This window comes from Rhyacophila brunnea, unplaced genomic scaffold (genome assembly GCF_057557595.1).
Source record: "Rhyacophila brunnea isolate RB1 unplaced genomic scaffold, BYU_Rbru_1.0 scaffold_21, whole genome shotgun sequence".
NCBI lineage: Eukaryota > Metazoa > Arthropoda > Insecta > Trichoptera > Rhyacophilidae > Rhyacophila > Rhyacophila brunnea.
The window spans coordinates 8,299,579-8,320,273 of NW_028232871.1; the positions used below are offsets into that span (position 1 = coordinate 8,299,579).

Sequence of the window (20,695 nt, forward strand, 5' to 3'; positions counted from 1 at the left end):
TTCAGATGTGTAGCCAGATGTGTAGCTAGTTAAGAATCGATTGCAAGATCTGTATCGGACAAATAAGAATACGACCTAAGAAAAACGTTGTAAAAAATCATATAGTCAAATATACTGACATTTAAAATTATGTGTTTCGGCGATGCATTTTTTTTTTGTCAATATTGGACAACTCCATAATTCAACTGGGTGTATCAAAAAATTGCTAAAACTCACTTAATTTTACCTCAAACACATTTTGGAATCAATACATAACTGTAGATTTTCATACTGCTTTTACTATTAGCGATAAGTAGGGGTGCGCCAATGATCTTAGCCTGTGGGCCCGCTTCAGGATGTGGGGGCCATGAACCACCGTCTATAATGTTATACAAAGAATCTTATCATTATTATTCGATTATGGAAAAGAAAAAGGGGATAATCCACACAAATCAAATTTTACAGGAGGCAGAAAAACGTTTTTGTTATTGCCAGCTAAATTTAGATAATAAATAATTGGCATTTGCAGCTTACATTCTTTAGACATATTATTATGTATTTAGTCTTTCACAACATTATTATCCAATAAAACCTGTTTTTTCCGTATTCCTTTCTTCAGTCGATATTATATATTATCAATCGGAGAAAAAATAACTTTTCAATTATCTCGAAACTAGTATTTTTTTACTTGCTCTAAGACTACACCCACTGTTGCTTTCAGGTTGTAATATTCACATTCGTAGTTAAGATATTTAAAAAATTGCTAGATTACTGTTTTAATTGAAGTTCTTCTATGTATTTATTCAATTTTGTTTAATTGCCAAAATTAGATATTTTGTGTTGAGAGATGTTTAGAAGTCAAATTCGTGATTATATAGTCCGCACAGAGCTCCGAGAGCACATCGCTCTTTTTCTTATATTAGGCAGTCGTTGATAACATTCCACACTATTTGAGACGTGTAGCCGAAGTGTAGACCACTCACTCGGAAAGTGAACAATGTGAGCTCAGATCGCACTCGATCTAACATTTGTTTCTATGATTTTTCTAAATTATATATTTTCTACAGTCAAAAGCATTTAATATTTTATTCAGTATTAAATAAATAATTAATAATTTTACTATTCGACTTTCTATTCTACTATAGAAGAAATTCGATAATAAATTTGGCTAGCGTCGGACATCGCATTTATCTTGATTGGTTACAAACTTGATCACATTCAATTGTCGAAAAATGACGTAACTTAAGTAAAATGTAGTAATAATTATAAATAATTCGTATCATATAAATAATCATAAGCGCGGGAGACCTTAAAGACTAGAGCAGTAACTGGAGAGTCCAACTTGTTATTATAATATTTTTGAAGTTATACTTCTTTTGGCGCGTTTGGAAAATCAGATCAGAGTGTATTTTTGGCGTGTACATAATTTATTTTTTCACACAAAAATAAATGCACTCGATTGGATTCAAACCACCGATTGTTCGGTTATCAGCCGAACGCACTACCTTTACGCCACAATATGATACTGCAATCGTGACGATTATACAGTATAATATTATAGTTTAGAATTGTTCCGTTGCCTAGGCAGCGAATTAATTACTGTCGGCCATTTGCAATTCCTTACGTAAACAAACTAATAAACGTCATAGTGGCAGTTGTTACTTTGAAAATAAAAACAACGATACATAATAATATAATTTAGTAATATACGGTAAAGTGTATAGAAATAAACTAACGGCGTTCCAATAAGCGGCCCTTTATCTTGAGTGTGTAATTTAACAAGATAATTAAGAGCTAGTCAAATAATCTAGTTCATCACAAGTTTTGTTTTTGTTTTGTTACGCCTATGAATTATAACTTCTAACACGCGTACATAAGTACACACACCGATTATTTTCTTCTTATTTTATTTGTTTCTAAGGTTTTATCATTGCTAAATTTTGTGTGTATTCAGTATTAAATAAAAAATAATCATTTCAAACAAAAGTTATTTACTTTAATTTCCATAATATAATATATCAATAGATATTATAATACAGTAACCAAAAATATTAATTTCCTCAATAATTAACCTTTGTTAAGCATATTATAATATTTATTACATGAATATCAGTTGGATTAATGTTATCTTAATGCCAGAGTTCTTGTTTGATCTTGCGGTTTGAGAAAATTAGCAAATTCTAAGGAGGAAATTTGATTTAATATTGTTTGGGGATCCACCTATACTTAGAGCTTTCTGTCAAAGTCTTGCACTGCGAGTAATACACTTTTAACAATATTAAAGCTTGTATTATCTCAGAATAACGTTGTTAAGAACTACTGATGTTTTGCGTAGATATTGCAAAGTTGTCGGCGTTAAGTAAAACTTCGTATGAACATCATTCAAAATTTTGCAATATAATAAATAACGTGACAACGTAGCTTTTTGCTATAGAAATTGAAAAAAAAAAAAAACACATTCAATTTTTAATAGACTATTTCTTTTATTCAACTGAATAATTCACAAGATTTTGAGGATGTAACATTCGAGATGAGATATTGAACATACATAACTTGATAACACTTCAGACATAGTATACCCACTAGAAAAAATCATATTAGAAAAAAAAAATACGAACCTCGACGGGATTTGAACCTGAATGCACAGATTAGCGCGACACCTATATACACGTACATAATATTAATGTCTAAAGTGTTTTCAAGTTAGGTATGTTACATTCAATTTTACTGTGAATGTTTTAAAACTAGATAGTTATGGCTTTATCTTGGGTTTATTTAAATAAATGCATGTACACCAGATAAAGTGTTCCTACCAATATTTATATAATATATTATTTAATTAACAACGCTATTCATATACAATATACATTAATAATTACAAATCTTATGTGTGCCATACTATGTGTATGAACATTAATCATTCCAATGGTCTTGATGGTTGGTATTCGCGTAGATAATCGATACTCGGTGTAATTTCATTGTAGATAGGTATACAAAAACACTAAACGACCAGGGAACATAAAAAATGGAGAGTGCGTTACTTTTTTCCGCAAGTGTGAATAATTCCCGACGGCAATTCTCGAGAAATTTACGAGATTTTCCATCCCGAATCTCGAGAATTGAAATTTTTAACATTTCGGGAAATCCCGGATCTCGAGAATCTTTTCTCGTGATTCGGGATTTCTTTATTGTCAAATATTAATTGATTTTCTATATGAAAAAAGTGAACAGAAAACACAAAACGTTCAAAGACTGATCGGGGCATTAAACACGATTAAGCCAACATCGACTCAAAATGAGCGCAATTTTTGCAACATCAGGGGAATTTGTGTCTAATAAGCGTATGCGATTGTCAGACATAGCGATTGTCAGACATAGCGATTGTTTTGAGTGTTTTTTGAAATTCTATTTTAATAAGTAATGTTTTGAATTATTTTTGTTTTCCTAATTTTATTTTGTTTGTCTTCTTACATAAATAAAAAAAATCATATTTTTTTGGAATTTGTCTGTTTTTACATTGATTTTAGGATTATTACGGTTTTCTTTCAAATTTCAATCTCGAGAATTCTCGAGAATTCTTTTCTGGAAATCCCGAATCTCGAGATTGAGATTTTCTCGGGAAATACCCAACTCTAATAATAGGTACTCAATTTCTGTTTAAATAGTATATTTATTTGACAACTGTCACTTCCGAAAGTGAGTTAAATGAATAAAATATTGATATCTAACTAATAATTTTTTCTTCTTTTTCTTTTCCAGTCCAACCTCACACATCTTCCACGCCACGAATACGTCCCAGGGATCGGCATGGGCATTGCCAAGTGTCCCTACGACCCCGCTGACAACTCCACGGCCGTCTGGGTGGAGAAAGGAAACCCTGGATCCCTACCTGCCCTATATTCTGGTACCAATGCTGAGTTCACCAAGGCCGATACTGTCATCTTCAGAACGGATTTGTTCAACTTGACGACTGGAAGAAGGGAGTTCTCTTTCAAGAGAACACTGAAGTATGACTCGAAGTGGTTGGACAGTAAGTGTAACTTTTTTAACTTCTTCAATCATCGAATCCAGCGGTCCCCAACCTTTTGTACCTCGCGGACCACTAAACTAAAAATCTTGAATCCCGCAGACCACATCCTCGTATTTTTTCCACACTTGTTAAAAATTCTATATGTCAATATAATGATATACAAATAATTATTACTTCAATATGAATTGTACGTCGACATAGCGGTGCATAAAAGTTTTATTACAGGGAACAGAAAGATAATCAGTGTGGATAATCTTTGTTGTTACTTGTATGAAATAAGCTGCTGGATTTTTGGTTCCAATGACGTTACTGCAACACGGAGAGCCGTTTGTATTTCAAGCCGACTGCGGTACTTGGTTTTAATTGCCGTAACTGATGAGTGTGATGAGAATATCTGTTCACACAAATATGTAGTTGTAAATGGAATCAAAATTTTTAAAAGCGTACATAAGTGAAACGGCAAATAATTTTCAACTGTATGTGGAACGAAATTTCATCAGCGTTGCATTTTGGAAAGCGATATTCGACCTGTTTGCACGTCAATTTGTTTTGTGATGGCGTCAAAGGAATATATTCTTAAATCGTGTAGACTAAAAAACGTTCCGCATGTACTTGTAAAAGAAAACATTTTAATGAATATACTATTATTATTACGAATATAATAATAAACATAACATAAAAAGTACGCATATTGAAATTTTATGAAAAATTATATTTCGTTCGGCTCGCGTCATTTGCATAATCCGCGCATCGCCTAGTCACGATCTTTTTAAACCATGCCTCAGCTGAGGTATAACCTTAAGGCCCTTTCACTCAACATTCGGTAGTCATTTTTAACAGAAAGCCAAAAATGAGATCTTGATACAGACGAGTGGAATTTACTTTTGAGACCATCGTCGGATGATAGATCAATCATGTCCAAATTACAATTAACGATTTTCATCGAAAACGGATCTATTATCCACGTTATTCCGTCTCTGGGATCCTCTTCCTTTGTATTATAATGACAAAATAAAATATAAGAATATACTGAAACTATTTAATAAATACGAAAATTGCAAATATGTATATTCAAAAAACTCTGCGGACCACCTAAATTCTGTCACGGACCGCTGATCTAATCTCTTCTCTTTGTACCTAATCAAATACATGGGTGCATCGCTTTTCGTCTACAGCATGGCAATGTTAGATATTTAAAAAAAAGTGCCGATGGAGATGATACAATTTGCTGTTCAAGCGACTATAAAGTGTAACTCAGTTTTGACAGTCACAATACCAATAATAATAAAAAGGATTTCAAGTTATATACATTTCTAATTTATATATAAAATATATAATACTTTACTATCTATTCGTAATAGATTTCTGAATTGTCACCGTGTATTATTCCTCCTTCCTCAACACTTCGGGCTCGTTGCAGAGGCCATTCTCAGGAGATCTCTTGACATAACAAGCAACCGTGAAACATACAATATTATTAAAGAATTAATTTTAAAAAATCCCGGTACATACATCCGAAAAAACATTCTTAATACATATTAAACTACATTAAAAATGTGATATTAGTCAGTGAACGTTTTTTTATACTGTAAATTCTAGAAACTTATATCAATTTTTAACGGAACTTATCATGGTACACCGTGATTAGTCATTAGTCAGTATAGTTGACAATAAATCTCTCAATTGAATAGTCGTTTCACGCATATTGTGTTTTTTTCCGAGAATGACGTAAAACTATTAAATACTTAATTTACATACATAAATAAATTAATATTATCTAAATTTCTAAATATATATGTTCATCTTCAAAATTTAATATAGTGTACATACATACAATAAAACAACCATAAAAACAGTTATATATTTTATAAATCAAACATGTATCCATTTAAAATTAAACTTTGTAGTTTGACATCATACAAAATTAAAATACAAAACAACTACAAAATAAATGGTGATCGTGACAGAAGGTTATGAACAACTACAAATTTAATAATCATTTAAAACACTGTAATATATTAAAATATTAATTATTAGTAAAATGTATTCAATTACACCTTCTGTATTTTATATCTAAACACCATCACAATTTACTGTGACAATTTACACACAACATAATCAATCAGAGTGTTTCAACCGTATACATTATGTTTTGCTAGTCCATACCATTTAAAGCTTTGTTTTTATATTCGTTTAACCATTTACCTACTTATAACATTATACTTACGCTCTTATAGAATTAAGACAGTAATATAAATAAATGTTTATTAGTTAGTAAAATATATAATATATTAATAATTATAATAAGTCCTGTCCTACATTACTTTATCTCAATGACTCACGCACTCACTCTATAAAATTTATTCAGTTTCATCAAACGCACCAGTTAACCAATCACAGATCACATACAGATATTATTAATAGAAGCTTTTCTATAGTGCACTGTGAATTATCAGTTGTTCGGTGCTTTTGGCGGTAGTAGTTCCTGGGCAAAAGCTCTCCCTACAAATTCCCCCGACCGCGTCCCAGGCACGTGTCGTATTTTTCATTAAGAGGAAATCCTTCGCGATTAATCGAGAGGTATGGAGCAATAACATGACGATATTAGAAGATATTAGGTCATATTAATTGTGCTAGCTATGAAAAAAGAAATATATGCTTTCAAAGTAATGCAGTGGTATATAATAATATTGTATTCCCATAATAATAGAATTGAATACAATATAAGCTCCTAAAATAATGATCACGATAATAATTAAAATAAAAGACAATTGTTGGGTTAATAAAATATAAATTATTCGTACCATTCCATTAGTTTAAGGATAATAAATTTAATTGAATTTATCTTGCCTCATAGAATCTGTTAATAAAAGTAGCTAGTTATTAATAATTTGATTTTTATATCACTAATCTGATATTAATTATTGAATTAATTAAGTTGAGTCGCTTTTCTCATTTAACTGCCTTCTTTTTTTAAATTGCCAGCTAAATTTAGATAATAAATTAGCATTTCTAGCTTATGTCCTTTGGACACAACGGATACAACGTTATTATCCAATAAAACCTATTTTGAAAAAAACTGAGGGTTACGTCCTTCTTCCTTTCGACAGTCTACAGTCGATTTATATTTTTACACATCTTTCTACATTATTTTTCTGAGCTTGTTCCAAATTATGAATGCCCTAATGAGTGTTTTTATTTATTACAAATATGCAAAAAAGGCGTCCCACAATATTATGAAAAAAATAATCATTCGTGTAATATACTACGTACACAGAATCTGCAACAGAGGTGGTGGCTTATCTAGGGTGATAATATTACATTTATAACAGAAATGTACGAGTCGCCGTGGCCCCTTTGTCCTCTTTTTATTATTAATTACCCCACCCTTGGCCCGTTTGTCCTTAATTACACATTATAAATTACGTAGCGCGTATACGTCTTTATTACGTACGCCTTTCTTTATCACTTAGCGTTAATTTAATTGCCAGCAAAAACAACAGCGCGTTATTTTGTACGTGCAAATGTTTTAAACTCGTTCAGCCGCAAAGCTAATTGTGGCTGTTTGACCTAGTGTGCGCCTTAACAATTTAATCATAGGTTAACGTTTTTTTGTCATGTTAAATTGAGCTTTTTTTATAATATATTACTGTAGCTTTTTAAAGCTCAATTTTTATCTGTTTTGAACGTACGTGAAGTTAACAATCCTTTTCCTGTAACACAAAATCCTAAACAGATCTCGGGTTTAGAAAAATATGAGATAAACTTAAACACGTGTTAAATAATATATTATTTTCAATAGTAGTTACGTCTGTCTAATAATAGAAATTCAAATTTATCACCTTGCGTTAACGCCCATTCAAGATTTTCAGACAGTCGGCTTTTGATTTTATGGCTCAAAATATCAAAGTAAACCATGATTCAAAACTGCTACCATACCCTGGTTGGGAAAGCCAATTTGCATTATTTTTGTGTTCCCTGGTTATTTCAGTGTTTTTTCCAGATACAGAACTAACCTGCCTTTAGTAATTCCAATTGGAAGATCAACAAATATTGAAAAAAAAAAATATTCATATATTCCACTTACGTGAGGTGAGTTGAGGAGGATTTTGTTTTACGACGATAATAATAATTATGGTCTACTTAGTTCACCTGGTGTAGTTACTCCATACATCCTGTGTGTTTATTTAAGACTATACCTTAGTTGAGGCATGGTCTAAAAAGATCGTGGCTAGGCGATGCGCGGATTCTGCAAATGACGCGTGCCGAACGAAATATAATTTGTCATATAAATCCGACATGCGTCCATTTAATGTTCTGTTTATTGTTCTATTAGTAACAATAAGAATATATTCATTGCCTTTTTTTCTTTTTCAAGTAACTGGGTAACGTTTTTTAGTCATCTTTACACGATTTAAGAATTAATACCCCCGTCGCCATCACGAAACAAATTTACGTATTCACAGCTCGACGTTCGCGCTCCGATTGCCAGCGAGTCAAAATTTCGTCGCACCTATAGTTGAAAATTATTTGCCGTTTCACTGAAGTACCGTCTTAAACACTTAATTTTTAATTTATTATAATATTTAAATTAAATAAATATTAATTGAATTTAAATTTAAACTGTAATTACAAGTGATGCTCGCACGAGTTTTTTTATTCACTCCGCCTCGAATACTTTAATGTTGGCAAAAATACCGACACTGTAGCGGATCGACGCAAACGTATTCGGTGTGTATTCAAGACACCCTCCACACAATACGCGAAAACAGCAAATTCGTCGCGACATAATGTACTTTACAAGGGTGATGCGCGCAAGTGTGTACGTCGCATTGCGTATTGGACTATGATGGTCGTCTCATGGTATTAAATCAATTTCTTATGTAAACCCAAACTAAGTCGTACTTTGTATGTAAACACTTTCTTTTTTCCAAACAGAACCAAACTTCGTCGGCTCCTTCGAAATCGGTGACTACGTATACTTCTTCTTCCGCGAGACCGCTGTGGAGTACATCAACTGCGGCAAAGCTGTCTACTCCAGAGTTGCCAGGGTTTGCAAGAGAGATACCGGCGGAAAGAACATCCTCAGCCAGAACTGGGCCACCTATCTTAAAGCTAGGCTGAACTGCAGTATTCCCGGAGAGTTCCCATTCTACTTCAACGAGATTCGTAAGTTTATAATAAATATACTCTTACCTTACCACTCAAATAGTATTTCACGTATGTCGTTTCTAAAAAAATAATAGCATGTTTTCCATTTCTGCAACATAAATATACATTAAACATTAGCGAATATACGTCGATTCAGTAAAGCTTTTTTCATCCTATATACTTGAATCGCACACATATAATAGGTAACACGGAAAGCTTCGACAATAGTCTGTTACAGTTTGAAACATTTCGTATGTATAGTTAATGATAATATTATAATATATTAAATTCTACAAGAAGTTGGTTATAAACAATTGATATTATACCATTATCAAGACGACCGTAAGACTAGCAGTCATGATTACGGTGTTACAACCGAAATAGCTATCAACGTATACACTTACAGAATTTTATATAATTTATTTAATCTAACTAATTTAAGAACTTGCTAACAATTTTTAATAAACCATTTCTAAATGTATGTTCAATATATGGAATGTAAAATCTGAAAATCTTGTGAACTATTCATTTGAATAGAAGAAATGGTATTTGTTTTCATGGAACTAAAACTATAATGTTTATATAGTATTTGTTAGTTTTTTTTTAAATTTAATTAAGCCCTGCCTAATCCAATCCATAGTCATAGTCAAAAAATTATTTCGTTTATCTATAATATATCTAAAATTATACCATTAAATCATAATATTATAAAACTTTAGATATTTTATAGATATCAGAATATTTTTATCTGATTGATTTGGTTTAGGCAAGGCTTAATGGATTTTAATAAACTAACCAATACCATCTGTAATATATATTCTTTAGTGTAGGCAGGGTTTAATTGAATTTATAAAACTAAACAATAACATCTGCAAATTGCAGTATTAGTTCAATGACAACAAATAATTATGATTAAAAAAGTTTTGTGTGCACTATTTATATCAAATCTTCAAAGCCTACCTCGCCTCTTCAATCTACATATTGTGTTTATCGAGCGTCCGATAATCCAGTAATTGTCCATATAAATAGTATTAGAAATATGTTCTTCTCTTTTTTCTAGTTTAGATTTTCAAAAAACTCCACTACATCACTAGTAGTAGTTCTGGCAGAACACCCTAACTGGAGAATACTTGTTTTGAGTAATTTGACTTTGAAGTTGTTAAAATGTTTGAAATGGTCTATCATGTGAGTTTATTAAGTAATCCTAAAAAGGATGACTTTAAAATAAATACTGTTTATTTATTAAGAAGGTTTCCAGACGGTAAAGTTTGAAATAAGGAACATTTTGTTATAACTAACTCATTGTGTCATTTTTTTCGAATTATTGTCTTCTGCCAGAACGGTGACATAATATTCTCTTCTCAAATTATATATTTTTTTGGCGTTACACTTTATGCCTAAGCTTTATGTAAGTATATGAAAATATATTTATATTTCACTAAAATCAATTTAACCTCTTACAGGCGGACTCATAAATCTCTACGACGTTTCTATTATTTCATATCGCCTAGTTGCCTGCAATAATAATATGAAAAACATATACATTTACAGTATAAATCAAAATAACCCTTGCCCTCCGCGCTCCGCAGTACACGTATTCCGCGACTCTTGCCAAATTATCCCGTATCAACATTTGCAGATAAATCTCGGACTGAAAGCTTGTATGAAGCTTACAGGCAATTTATTTTAAATCCCGCCGGTGTCGGGGCGCGGGGTGGGGGTGGATTTTGAGGAGTATCCAGTCAAATTGGATTTCAAACGTTCGGTTCTCTTTTTAATACCTACTTGTCTTTTTAATAACTTTTTTCGGTGAAATCGTTGTTTCTGAAGAATATTTTGACAGTTCAATTATTATCATCATAGATGTGTCTGTTAGTTTGACGATTCCTTGTGATGAGAGACTTTACGTGTATAAAAAATATTATTTAAAAAAAATACTTTTAATTGGTTTTAAAGTTTTTCCCACCCTTTCACCTTTCAGACAGATTTAGGAGGCATATAATCTTATAATGACCAAACGTACTAAATTATTATTTCAGCAAAATTGACAAATGTATATATTAACCTAACCTAATTTTTTTTAAGGCGCCTACCGCCTACCCTGAGGACTAGAGGTGGGAAAACTGGTATATTTTGAAGACCAAGTATACTTACTACCAGTATAAAAAAAATACTTAGTATCGAAACTTGTTCCAAAATACTTACTAGTATTTGGAATACTATACAAAGCGTTTGGCGTGCGTATGCGACGTAAAGTCTCATACTTAGTATTTGAAATATCGGCTTCAATAGAATCGCTAAAAATACACTGAGCTCAGCTTTTCGAAATGTCCTATTTATTATAAAATTTTAAACACATTTTAAATTTATGAGCTGTTTTCTGTTCGGTTATAATAATATTCTTATTAACATAAAGTGAATAACAGTGATTTTTTTAAAACATGTTTTGAGTGGTCATAACAAGCCTGTGCGTCTTACCACATTCAAGAGGGAATGTGCTACTACACAAAATTTATCACCTATTGTTCATACATACGATTATGTCATTTGAATGCAAGTGATATCTCGCTCGCGTTCATTTAATGTCAATAGTGTTAAAAGTCTACCAACTGGCGAGCGACTCGCGATGATATCATCACAAGTTTTTTGGAGTTTATTGGGCGACACATACTGAGTATGGGTAGTTTCATCCGAGACTTGAGTACACAAACTGATCACAATATTTCAAACTCACCTCTACTGGGGACATAATATGGAATCGATTCTAGAGCATATTATACAATGTATATTGCGAAACCTACAATTGGGGACAGTTAGACATATTATAGGCAAAAGGTTGGACACATACAAGAAATATGATAGGTTGGGGGTGTCATCAAATGAGAAAGGATAGGCAAAACTAGGATTTCTCCTACAATGTTGATTTTTTGACCGTCATATTCCTGGTAGACCTCATAAAATATGAGAGATAGATGGAAAATAGACCCAACAACGTTTTCCACGAACCGATCCGAGAATGGATGACGGTCATTTCCAGACTACATTTTTATATTAATTGAGTTAGCATTTACTTGGTAGAATTCTATTTTACAAGAAATGAAAATATAAATAATATTAATATTAAACCTGTAGAATTTAATATTATTTATATTTTCATTTCTTGTAAATTTTGGGCATCATGGGCAACTTCAATGCATGCAAGTGGTCTTAATAATTGGCCCTCTATTATTTTTGAACTGGATTTTTTTAAATAATTGTTGGTTGAGTCGTGAGTATGAAGAGATAGAAGGAACTAAACTTTGCAAATAATCCGATTAAAATAGACCTAAGAACGTTTTCCACGGACCATACTTTATAGATACTAGATAGGCAACTTCAATGGATACAAGATACAAGTAGTTTTAAGTGGCCCTCTATTATTTGAACTGGATTTTTGGAAGTAAATATTGGTTTGAATCATGACTAAAAATACTCGAACGATCTAAATCATGTACAGGAATAAGTTTATAGTAGAGTTTTTATTTATAACCTTAACAATGCAATCGTTAATATAAATTTTCTATATTCTCATTATATCAATTTAAGTTTAAGATATAAATAAAAAATCACATTTTTTATCTTTCTTTGATGTATTTCAAAAATGGTTTAATGCCATATCCTGGGACATCTGATCGGTTCATATCCTGTAACAAGCTCTATTTATAGAATTAATTGATACGTTTTTTTGCACAAACAAAATATTGAGTTACTCTCCACTGGCCCTTCGTATATTTAGTCGATTCCGCGTCTCCCCTTTTTGGGATGTCTTCCTCCCTTTCATCCCGCGTAAAAATCCATCAAATATTTACACACTTGCCAACTCGCACGGGCAATATTACCTATCCATTATAGCAGTGGTACCAAACTAATGGCTGCGTGTACAATTATCATTAAATGTTGCCTACAAAATAAGGGTATATATATTTAAAACCGTTTCCAGAAACTTGAACGTATGCAGTTCGCTGTATAACACTTTACCGTGAAATGTTGTATTGGAATTAAATATGGTCATAGACTGTCCAACCCAGTGGCGCACCCAGGAATTATTATTGGGGGGGGCCCAAGAAGGAGAATGTAAATTAGTCCCATAGGCTCTTTTTCTTCTTCATATAAATATTTTTACATATTTTCACAATACATGGCGATATACATAGGGACATTTTCAACTAGTTGAAAATGTCCCTCTGAAGCGGACGAAACCGGTCCTAATCTATTTAATAAAAGTGGAATAAGTACCAAAAAAAAAATTACGTTTTATTAAATTAAAACAACAATACAATATTTATTCCGAATTCCACCGAAAAAAATGTTCTTTTGATTTACACCACCACCGTAGTGTAGTGTAGTCGTTCTTTTCGCAGAATGTTGCAGATTTTTGGTATTTTAATATTTAGGTTCCAACATATTATTGTTGTTTTTATTTAATAAAACGCAATTTTTTATAGTACTTATTCCACTTTTAATTAATATATTAGGACCTTTTTCGTCCGCCTCAGTGGGACATTTTCAACTGAATACATTTTTTTTTTATTTTAAAACAATATTTATCAAACAAAATTCAAAGCGATAGAAATAATATAACAATAGGTACATAATAATTTTCCGTCCAATAATACGAGTACCTTCCCAATAACAGACTAATTTAAAACTAATGAGGTTGGACATTAATATTTCATACTACGTCAGAGGCATTAAACAAATTATTTTAAATATTAACAAACCACAAAATATGAAACAATCTACACTTACAATAAAATTAATATCAACAAATAATTCTAATTAGTCAAAATTAGCAATAAATTTTTTTTTTATATAAAAAATAAAATAAAATTATCAATTGAAGTGAGATAAAATAAAAAACAAATACAACCAAAATATGAGTCAGAATTCAATAAAAATAATAAGTGATGTACAATATATAAAGTTATGTTATGACAATCCCAAATATTAAATATGGTACAATAATGGAGAAGACACAAAATATAATTGATCATTTAACAAATTAGAATTTGGCAAAAATTTATACCTATTAATTTCTAGGATTTCCTGTTTATCCAATTTTATAGATTTCTCATTCAAATGCAGGATTTTAAAATTTTTACTGATATTAAAAGAGTGATTATTTAAACTTAAATGATTTCCAAAAGCTGAAGATTCTTTACCATTTTTGGCACAGGCTAAATGTTCTTTGATCGTAGTATTAAAGGATCGTCCCGTTTGTCCAACATATTTGGCATCACAAGAGTCACAACTTAATAGATAAATTCCACTTTGGTTAAGTTTATCTAATCTATCTTTAGTATTCACCAGTATATCCAACATATTAATTGAAAATGGACAAAAAAAGTATTATTGCCTTTAAATTATACACAACCTACTCAATACAACACAGCCTTATATCTCGTTTATCGGTATTTTGTCTATTGCACTCGGTGTACCTACACCATGGCCCCCACATCCTGAAACGGGCCCTCAGGCTAGGGCAGTGGTCGGCAAACTGCGGCTCTTTGGCCCTTTGAGTGCGACTCTGCCACAGATGCTCTCTGTCATATTTGACATGACTACAAAGAAGAAGCAAAGAAAATGGAAGAGGATAACCGTAAATGTAATGTTGAGTAGACCGAGACTTCGCGTTTATTCAAAACTTAAATGGCTTCCCGACCTGTATTTATGTGTCGGGAAAAATTGACGCATTCAAATTTAGAGAGATACTACAACTAAAAACTAGTAATTTTGCGCTAAATATTCTGTCGATGATGCAAAGAAGAAAGCAGCTGAGGAGAAGAGTCAAGAAAAATAAAGTTCTGTATTTAATAAGGTACTGAATAAAATCTTTCAACAATGTTAATATTGCAAGTTTTGTGGTTAGTAAAAAGATTTCCAAGAGAGGAAATCAAGAGTAAATTGAGAAATCGATTTATTGATGAGAACCTGGAATCGTGCTTAAAATTAAATCAACAACATACGAACCTGACTTACCCAAACTTTACAAGGAGATGCAAGGCCATTATTCACATTGAAATTGTCAGTCATTGTCATGATTCAATTGTATGGATACCTTACTTACAATTTAATTTTTATTAATAAATAAGATCATTATTACGTATGATATTCAGTTTTATTCAGTGTACCTACCTATAATTTAATTAGGACTTTAACTAAACTACCTACGTATATAATTTAAGTTTAAGAAATTTGGCTCTCAAAAGAAATCTCAATCGTTGTACTGTTGATATTTGGCTCTATTGACTAATGAGTTTGCCGACCACTGGGCTAGGGTATTTGACGGGCCCCCTATCCACCGCTTAGATTAAAGGCAGTGGGAAACACTACATTAACGTTTTTCGAATTGTGTTTTAGTTCAAATTGAGGGTACTTATACAGTGAATTATTGGCGATTTTCAGTACGTCATATACTTTAATAATGGAGCTGTCGACACATAATAATCAGAAAATATATTGGACATTTATATAAATTAAAATGTTGATAGTCATGAAGTATAATAGCGCCGCAGGCGACTTTTTTTACTATTAAAGCTAATTTATGATATGTGCTTATCTCACTTATCTGGTCAACCCGACACGCCGGGCCCCCCACAGCCCGGGCCCCCAGGCTAGACCTGTCAACCCTCCCCAGCCATGACCTATACCACTCCGGAATTCGGGTGGACACCGAGAATTTCATTAGGGAACGGGTTTCTAAAAAAACCTGACATTAGTGTTTCGAAATTTTTGTATTAGAAATTAAAATCTAAGAAATATTACTAAAAAGGGTACTGGAGAATTACAAATCATTTTTTGCCGTGTTGTTTGTCTAAGCCCAAGGTATAGTTTATTGGCTTTCGATTTCAATATGTAAAATCATTCTGATGATTTTCATATTTTGGGGGGGGCCAAGGCCCCCTGCCCCCCCCCCTGGGTGCGCTACTGGTCCAACCTCTTTGGGTCATAATTATAGTACTGACATAAAATCCGTGTCTGAATAAACATATTTTGAAAATAGCCGATACACTGGATTATTTGTTAGGTTGGGGTAGCTTAGGTTAGGTTAGGTTTTCTAGGTTAGAATTTTGCCAAAATCGGCTATGACAATAAGCGCAGTTCCCGCCTGGCTTCCCCATAACCGACGTGTACCGAACATTTTTATAAGGATTTTGGTATTATTTAATAATTGCATGACTGTTTTAAAAAAAATCCAAACCACCTTTTATATTTCCTGACGAATCGCTTATTTCTTCTACGTCAAAGAAAATCACTGCTGTATACATAATAATACATTATAAACTAACTGTATTCCACAAAAATACTTGTTAATAAAATGGTTATTGGAAACAACTAAAAGAAGCGTTTTTCTAGCAGTGTTGATTCTACAGATGGTAATAATAATTATAATAAGTAAGTAGGCACAGTCAATTTTTTTCACAGGACCTTCCCATATCGATTCGCGAGAATCCATTGGCTATTCGTACATGTACATAACATGTCCCCGTCTCAATTCGCCATCAATCGGTATTTTTATTACGTTATATTTATTTGATTTTCTTTATTGCGTTTAGGGGTAATTTGTTTTCGATTCAATCTGCCATCGAATTGCTTTAGACTCCAATGACGTTTGCGCGGAAATGCCATCTTTTTTTTGTTTGTTTTGTTTTCCACATTACGTACGAATTTTGTATGTCAGCATCGTTTATTGGCACTCCTTGTTTTTATTGTTCTTCTAGATTTTTTGGCAATTTTTATTACCTATTGAAGATAATTTTTTTGTCATACTAGATTGTTTTGGACATTACTTAATATTTAACAATAAGCGGAAACAGTTATATTGGGTCCAGGACGATTTGGCGCCGCGACAACTGGACGCCACGAAATTCGAAATTAAATAGACGTTAGGTACTTATAGGTACTTTTAAAAAATGTATTTAATATTATTATTTATATTTAAATTATTATTTAATGATTTAATAGTTGATGAGAATTTAAATATGCACACGTAAATAATGATTTAATCGTGGATATGTTTAAGTTCCAACAAAAAAAGAGTTTTTTTTTATTTTATCTAAAGCGTTAGACATGGTTATTCTCAATCCGCAATAAAAAAACATTATGTTCAGAGTAAAATCAATTAAAACTACTTAGTAATCGATAGAAACTGATTAAAATTCCTCGTCTACGTTCTGTATACGTGTCTACGACAGTGCGGCTTCCAATTGTCCTGGCGTCCAGTTGTCCCATTCCCGTTTTATTTACTGCATTTGTCTTCATAATATTTATATAAATATTATATAAAGGTTATAATATAGTTTATAATATACTTCAATGTTACTTTTTCTTCGGCATTATCCACCCCTTAGTTGGAGCATATGGACCTGTCGCTCCCCAGTCTTCTCGCATCGTTCCAATCCCGTAGCTCAGTGGTATACACTCAATAGGTAGTATTTAGCGACCTTCCAGAACGCCGGAAACCGGTTGGTTTGAAGAACAGGCCAGCCAGGTCTAGACTTTCTTTTGGCATCCGCAGCACGTAGTAGAGCCAGGTCCAACGTCGCCTCTTTGCTCTCAGCGTTATAAGAGGCTGCTTGGTGCGTTCTCTACAATGTTCCACATCTATTAGTAAATAATAATTAGTGTAGCCATAGAAAATCTGTATATTTGTATGGATTTAAGTTTTGTATTATTCCATTTGAGTGGTTTTTTGTGAATTAGGTTTCGCCTTTTGGCATCTTCAGGTAGGTACTATGCGCACTCACCAATAATAAATACAGTGACAACCAATAAGTATAGTCAATTATAACACATAAATAATAAATTAATACAATAAAGTACCATAATAACTTAATCTATTGGTAATAATATATTTTCTCAAAAGTGTTTTAAAGTTATGTATGTTCAATAATTAGAATGTTACATTCTTAAATCTTGTGAATTATTCGTTGAATAAAAATATAGTTAATTTAAAATTATTAGCAAGTTCAAGTAAGTTACTACAAAACATCTTGGCGTGATCAGTGACGTGACGCCTATAGTAGCTCAATTTGGAAAGCGTTTCAGAGAGTATTATGCCATTAATTAAAAATTTTCGCAATTAAGTATGGCACCTTTAGCATAGTGGTCTATGAGCATGGGTGCGAAACCCGAGAGATGCAGGTTCGATTCCTGCGAGGTGGGGTGTCTTACTTTTTCAAAAAATTGGTTATAATATATTTTCTCAGAAGTGTTTTCAAAATTACGTATGTTTAATATTATTATAAAATGGTTCCTTTTTTAAATTAATTAAGGAACGTTGGTCTCTATTACCAAACTTTGAAGATCTCAACTTTTAATATGATTAATATGTAATTTATTTCATGATCATCATCATGGGCCGAGGTTGATTCACTGTTGGATTAAGGCTTCATTTAGCTCCCTCTACTCTTTTCTGTGCCTCGTTCTTCGCTGCCATGTGCCTACATCAACGCAACGTTATGAGTTCGTATTTATATTATATTTTCAAAATCTTAATATGAAAATGTCAAAGGTATAATTTACAATAATCAATAACGTGTAGTTTAGGGTCTGGTACATAATTATTATTTGAGGCAAATTTCTTTGATAAAATTTAATGGCCGGGGGCGAAGGAAAATGCTCAAAGAGGATTTTATTTATTATTCATGAAAATATTAAACTCAATTGAACTTTTTGATTCCAATTTTTCATGCTTCAATTTAAATTTTATTACCATATAAAAGCGTTTTGAACTTCAATATTTTATAGCTCAAAATAATGGGAACAGAACGAGCTTTCTGCCAGTGAAAAAGCTGTCAATTTGAGCTTTCCGTGCTCTTTCAGCCACAGCGGTATACTTATAGACAAATAATATTTTATGGTAATTATGGTCGGGTATAAAAATATGCATTTCTTTTAGTCTGCAATTTTAAATGGATTTTAAATATAGATTATTGTCGATCATTTTCTTGAAACACTTTGTAAATACTAGAGCCTAGGGATTGCAATACTGAATTTATATCAATTTCGGTTTTATTTCTTATTAACTACCGATATTCGTCAAAACATATTATAGAAAAAAAAAGTGGGAACCTATCAATAATCTATGCTAATATAATCTATTTAAAACACTATTTCATAGCAGCCTTAAGTACTTACCTACATTTATAGTGTTGTTCATTCATTATGTATAGGTCATAATATATTAGAACTGCTAATTTTTACGAAATACTATAAGTCTGGGTACAGGAATATCCCTCTCAAGTTCAACATTTGTTGGATGTACCTACTATCGACGTTAGATCAACAGTTATATAATGTTTTCTTTTTAGAAATATTTTAATTCTATAAGTATATTTAAAGGATTAATGTTTGTTCGTTTGAGTCAATGTATTTGCGATTTGACAGCATTAATATTATAATTTATTTTATTGTGTTAACTGTCAATTCATAGTGGAACTACGTTGTACCCTCGGTCGATAGTATTAATTTATTAAATAACTTTAATTATTGATTAATTTAATAAAACGCAAAAAATAGTGCTTATTCATCTTTTATTATTTAATAAATTTGGACCGGTTTTATCCGCCATAGAGGGACATTTTCAGATGGAAAATGTCCTTCTTAATACAAAAATACCGATGTTTTCGATTTTTTAAACCGGTATATTGACATCGATAAATAAATGAATACCGGTTTTGAAATAACATTATTGCAAACAAAACCTATTGATATATGTCAAATACTTACAACTTTTAGTGGTTAAATAGGTATTCAAGGTTAAATACAGTTAAATACATTCCATCCAAATTCAAATATGTTTGCAATTTGATTGATAATATTAATTAATATGACTGTACACAAATAATACGCACACGTGGAAGTTTTAAATAATATTATGTAATATGGAAATAATATTTTTTTATCAAATATCGTAGCATTTCCAAAAATAATAAAGTATTTTTATAGCCAGTTTTATAAAATGTAAAATAACGATAGGTCACTATTTTATCAATAGTTCCAAAGATACATAGACTAGACATAAAATAAAAATATGCTTTCTCAGACAAAATCAACGGGAAAACAAAAATGACAGAGGCGGACTGGCCTAATTAGGAGTGGCGTATATTGATCAGGTGATAAAGGTTGGGCGATATCTTGATTGACACTGCCTTTCAAGATATGAAATGTCTTCACGGAAGAAACTCGATTTCACCCTCACAAATCTGAGGCTCTTTTTCCCTTTAGTCTAAAAAGGTACAATGTTATAGTACCTATTCTGCTTAATGCCATACTGGTGCCTACATAGATATTTAGTTTAAAAAATATTTTTTCATTTTTTTTTTAAACTTATAAGTTAGAATAAACCATGCATTTTATTCAAATGAATAATTTACAAGATTTTGAGAATGTAACATTCCATATATTGGACATACATAACTTGAAAACACCTCAAATATATACCGACTAGAAAAAACTATATTTAAAAAAAAATACGAAACTCAACAGGATTTA

General features: G+C 31.8%; 1 protein-coding gene across 1 annotated transcript in view; it reads left to right on the forward strand.

The window, feature by feature from the left end:
• Window positions 1-20,695, forward strand: part of Sema2a (Semaphorin 2a) — a 515,286-nt gene that overhangs the window by 387,040 nt on the left and 107,551 nt on the right. Inside the window, exons 7-8 of the mRNA XM_085949066.1 lie at window positions 3,739-4,009; window positions 8,948-9,178. Coding sequence (XP_085805192.1) covers window positions 3,739-4,009; window positions 8,948-9,178 — 502 coding nt within the window. The remainder of the gene's footprint in view (window positions 1-3,738; window positions 4,010-8,947; window positions 9,179-20,695) is intronic.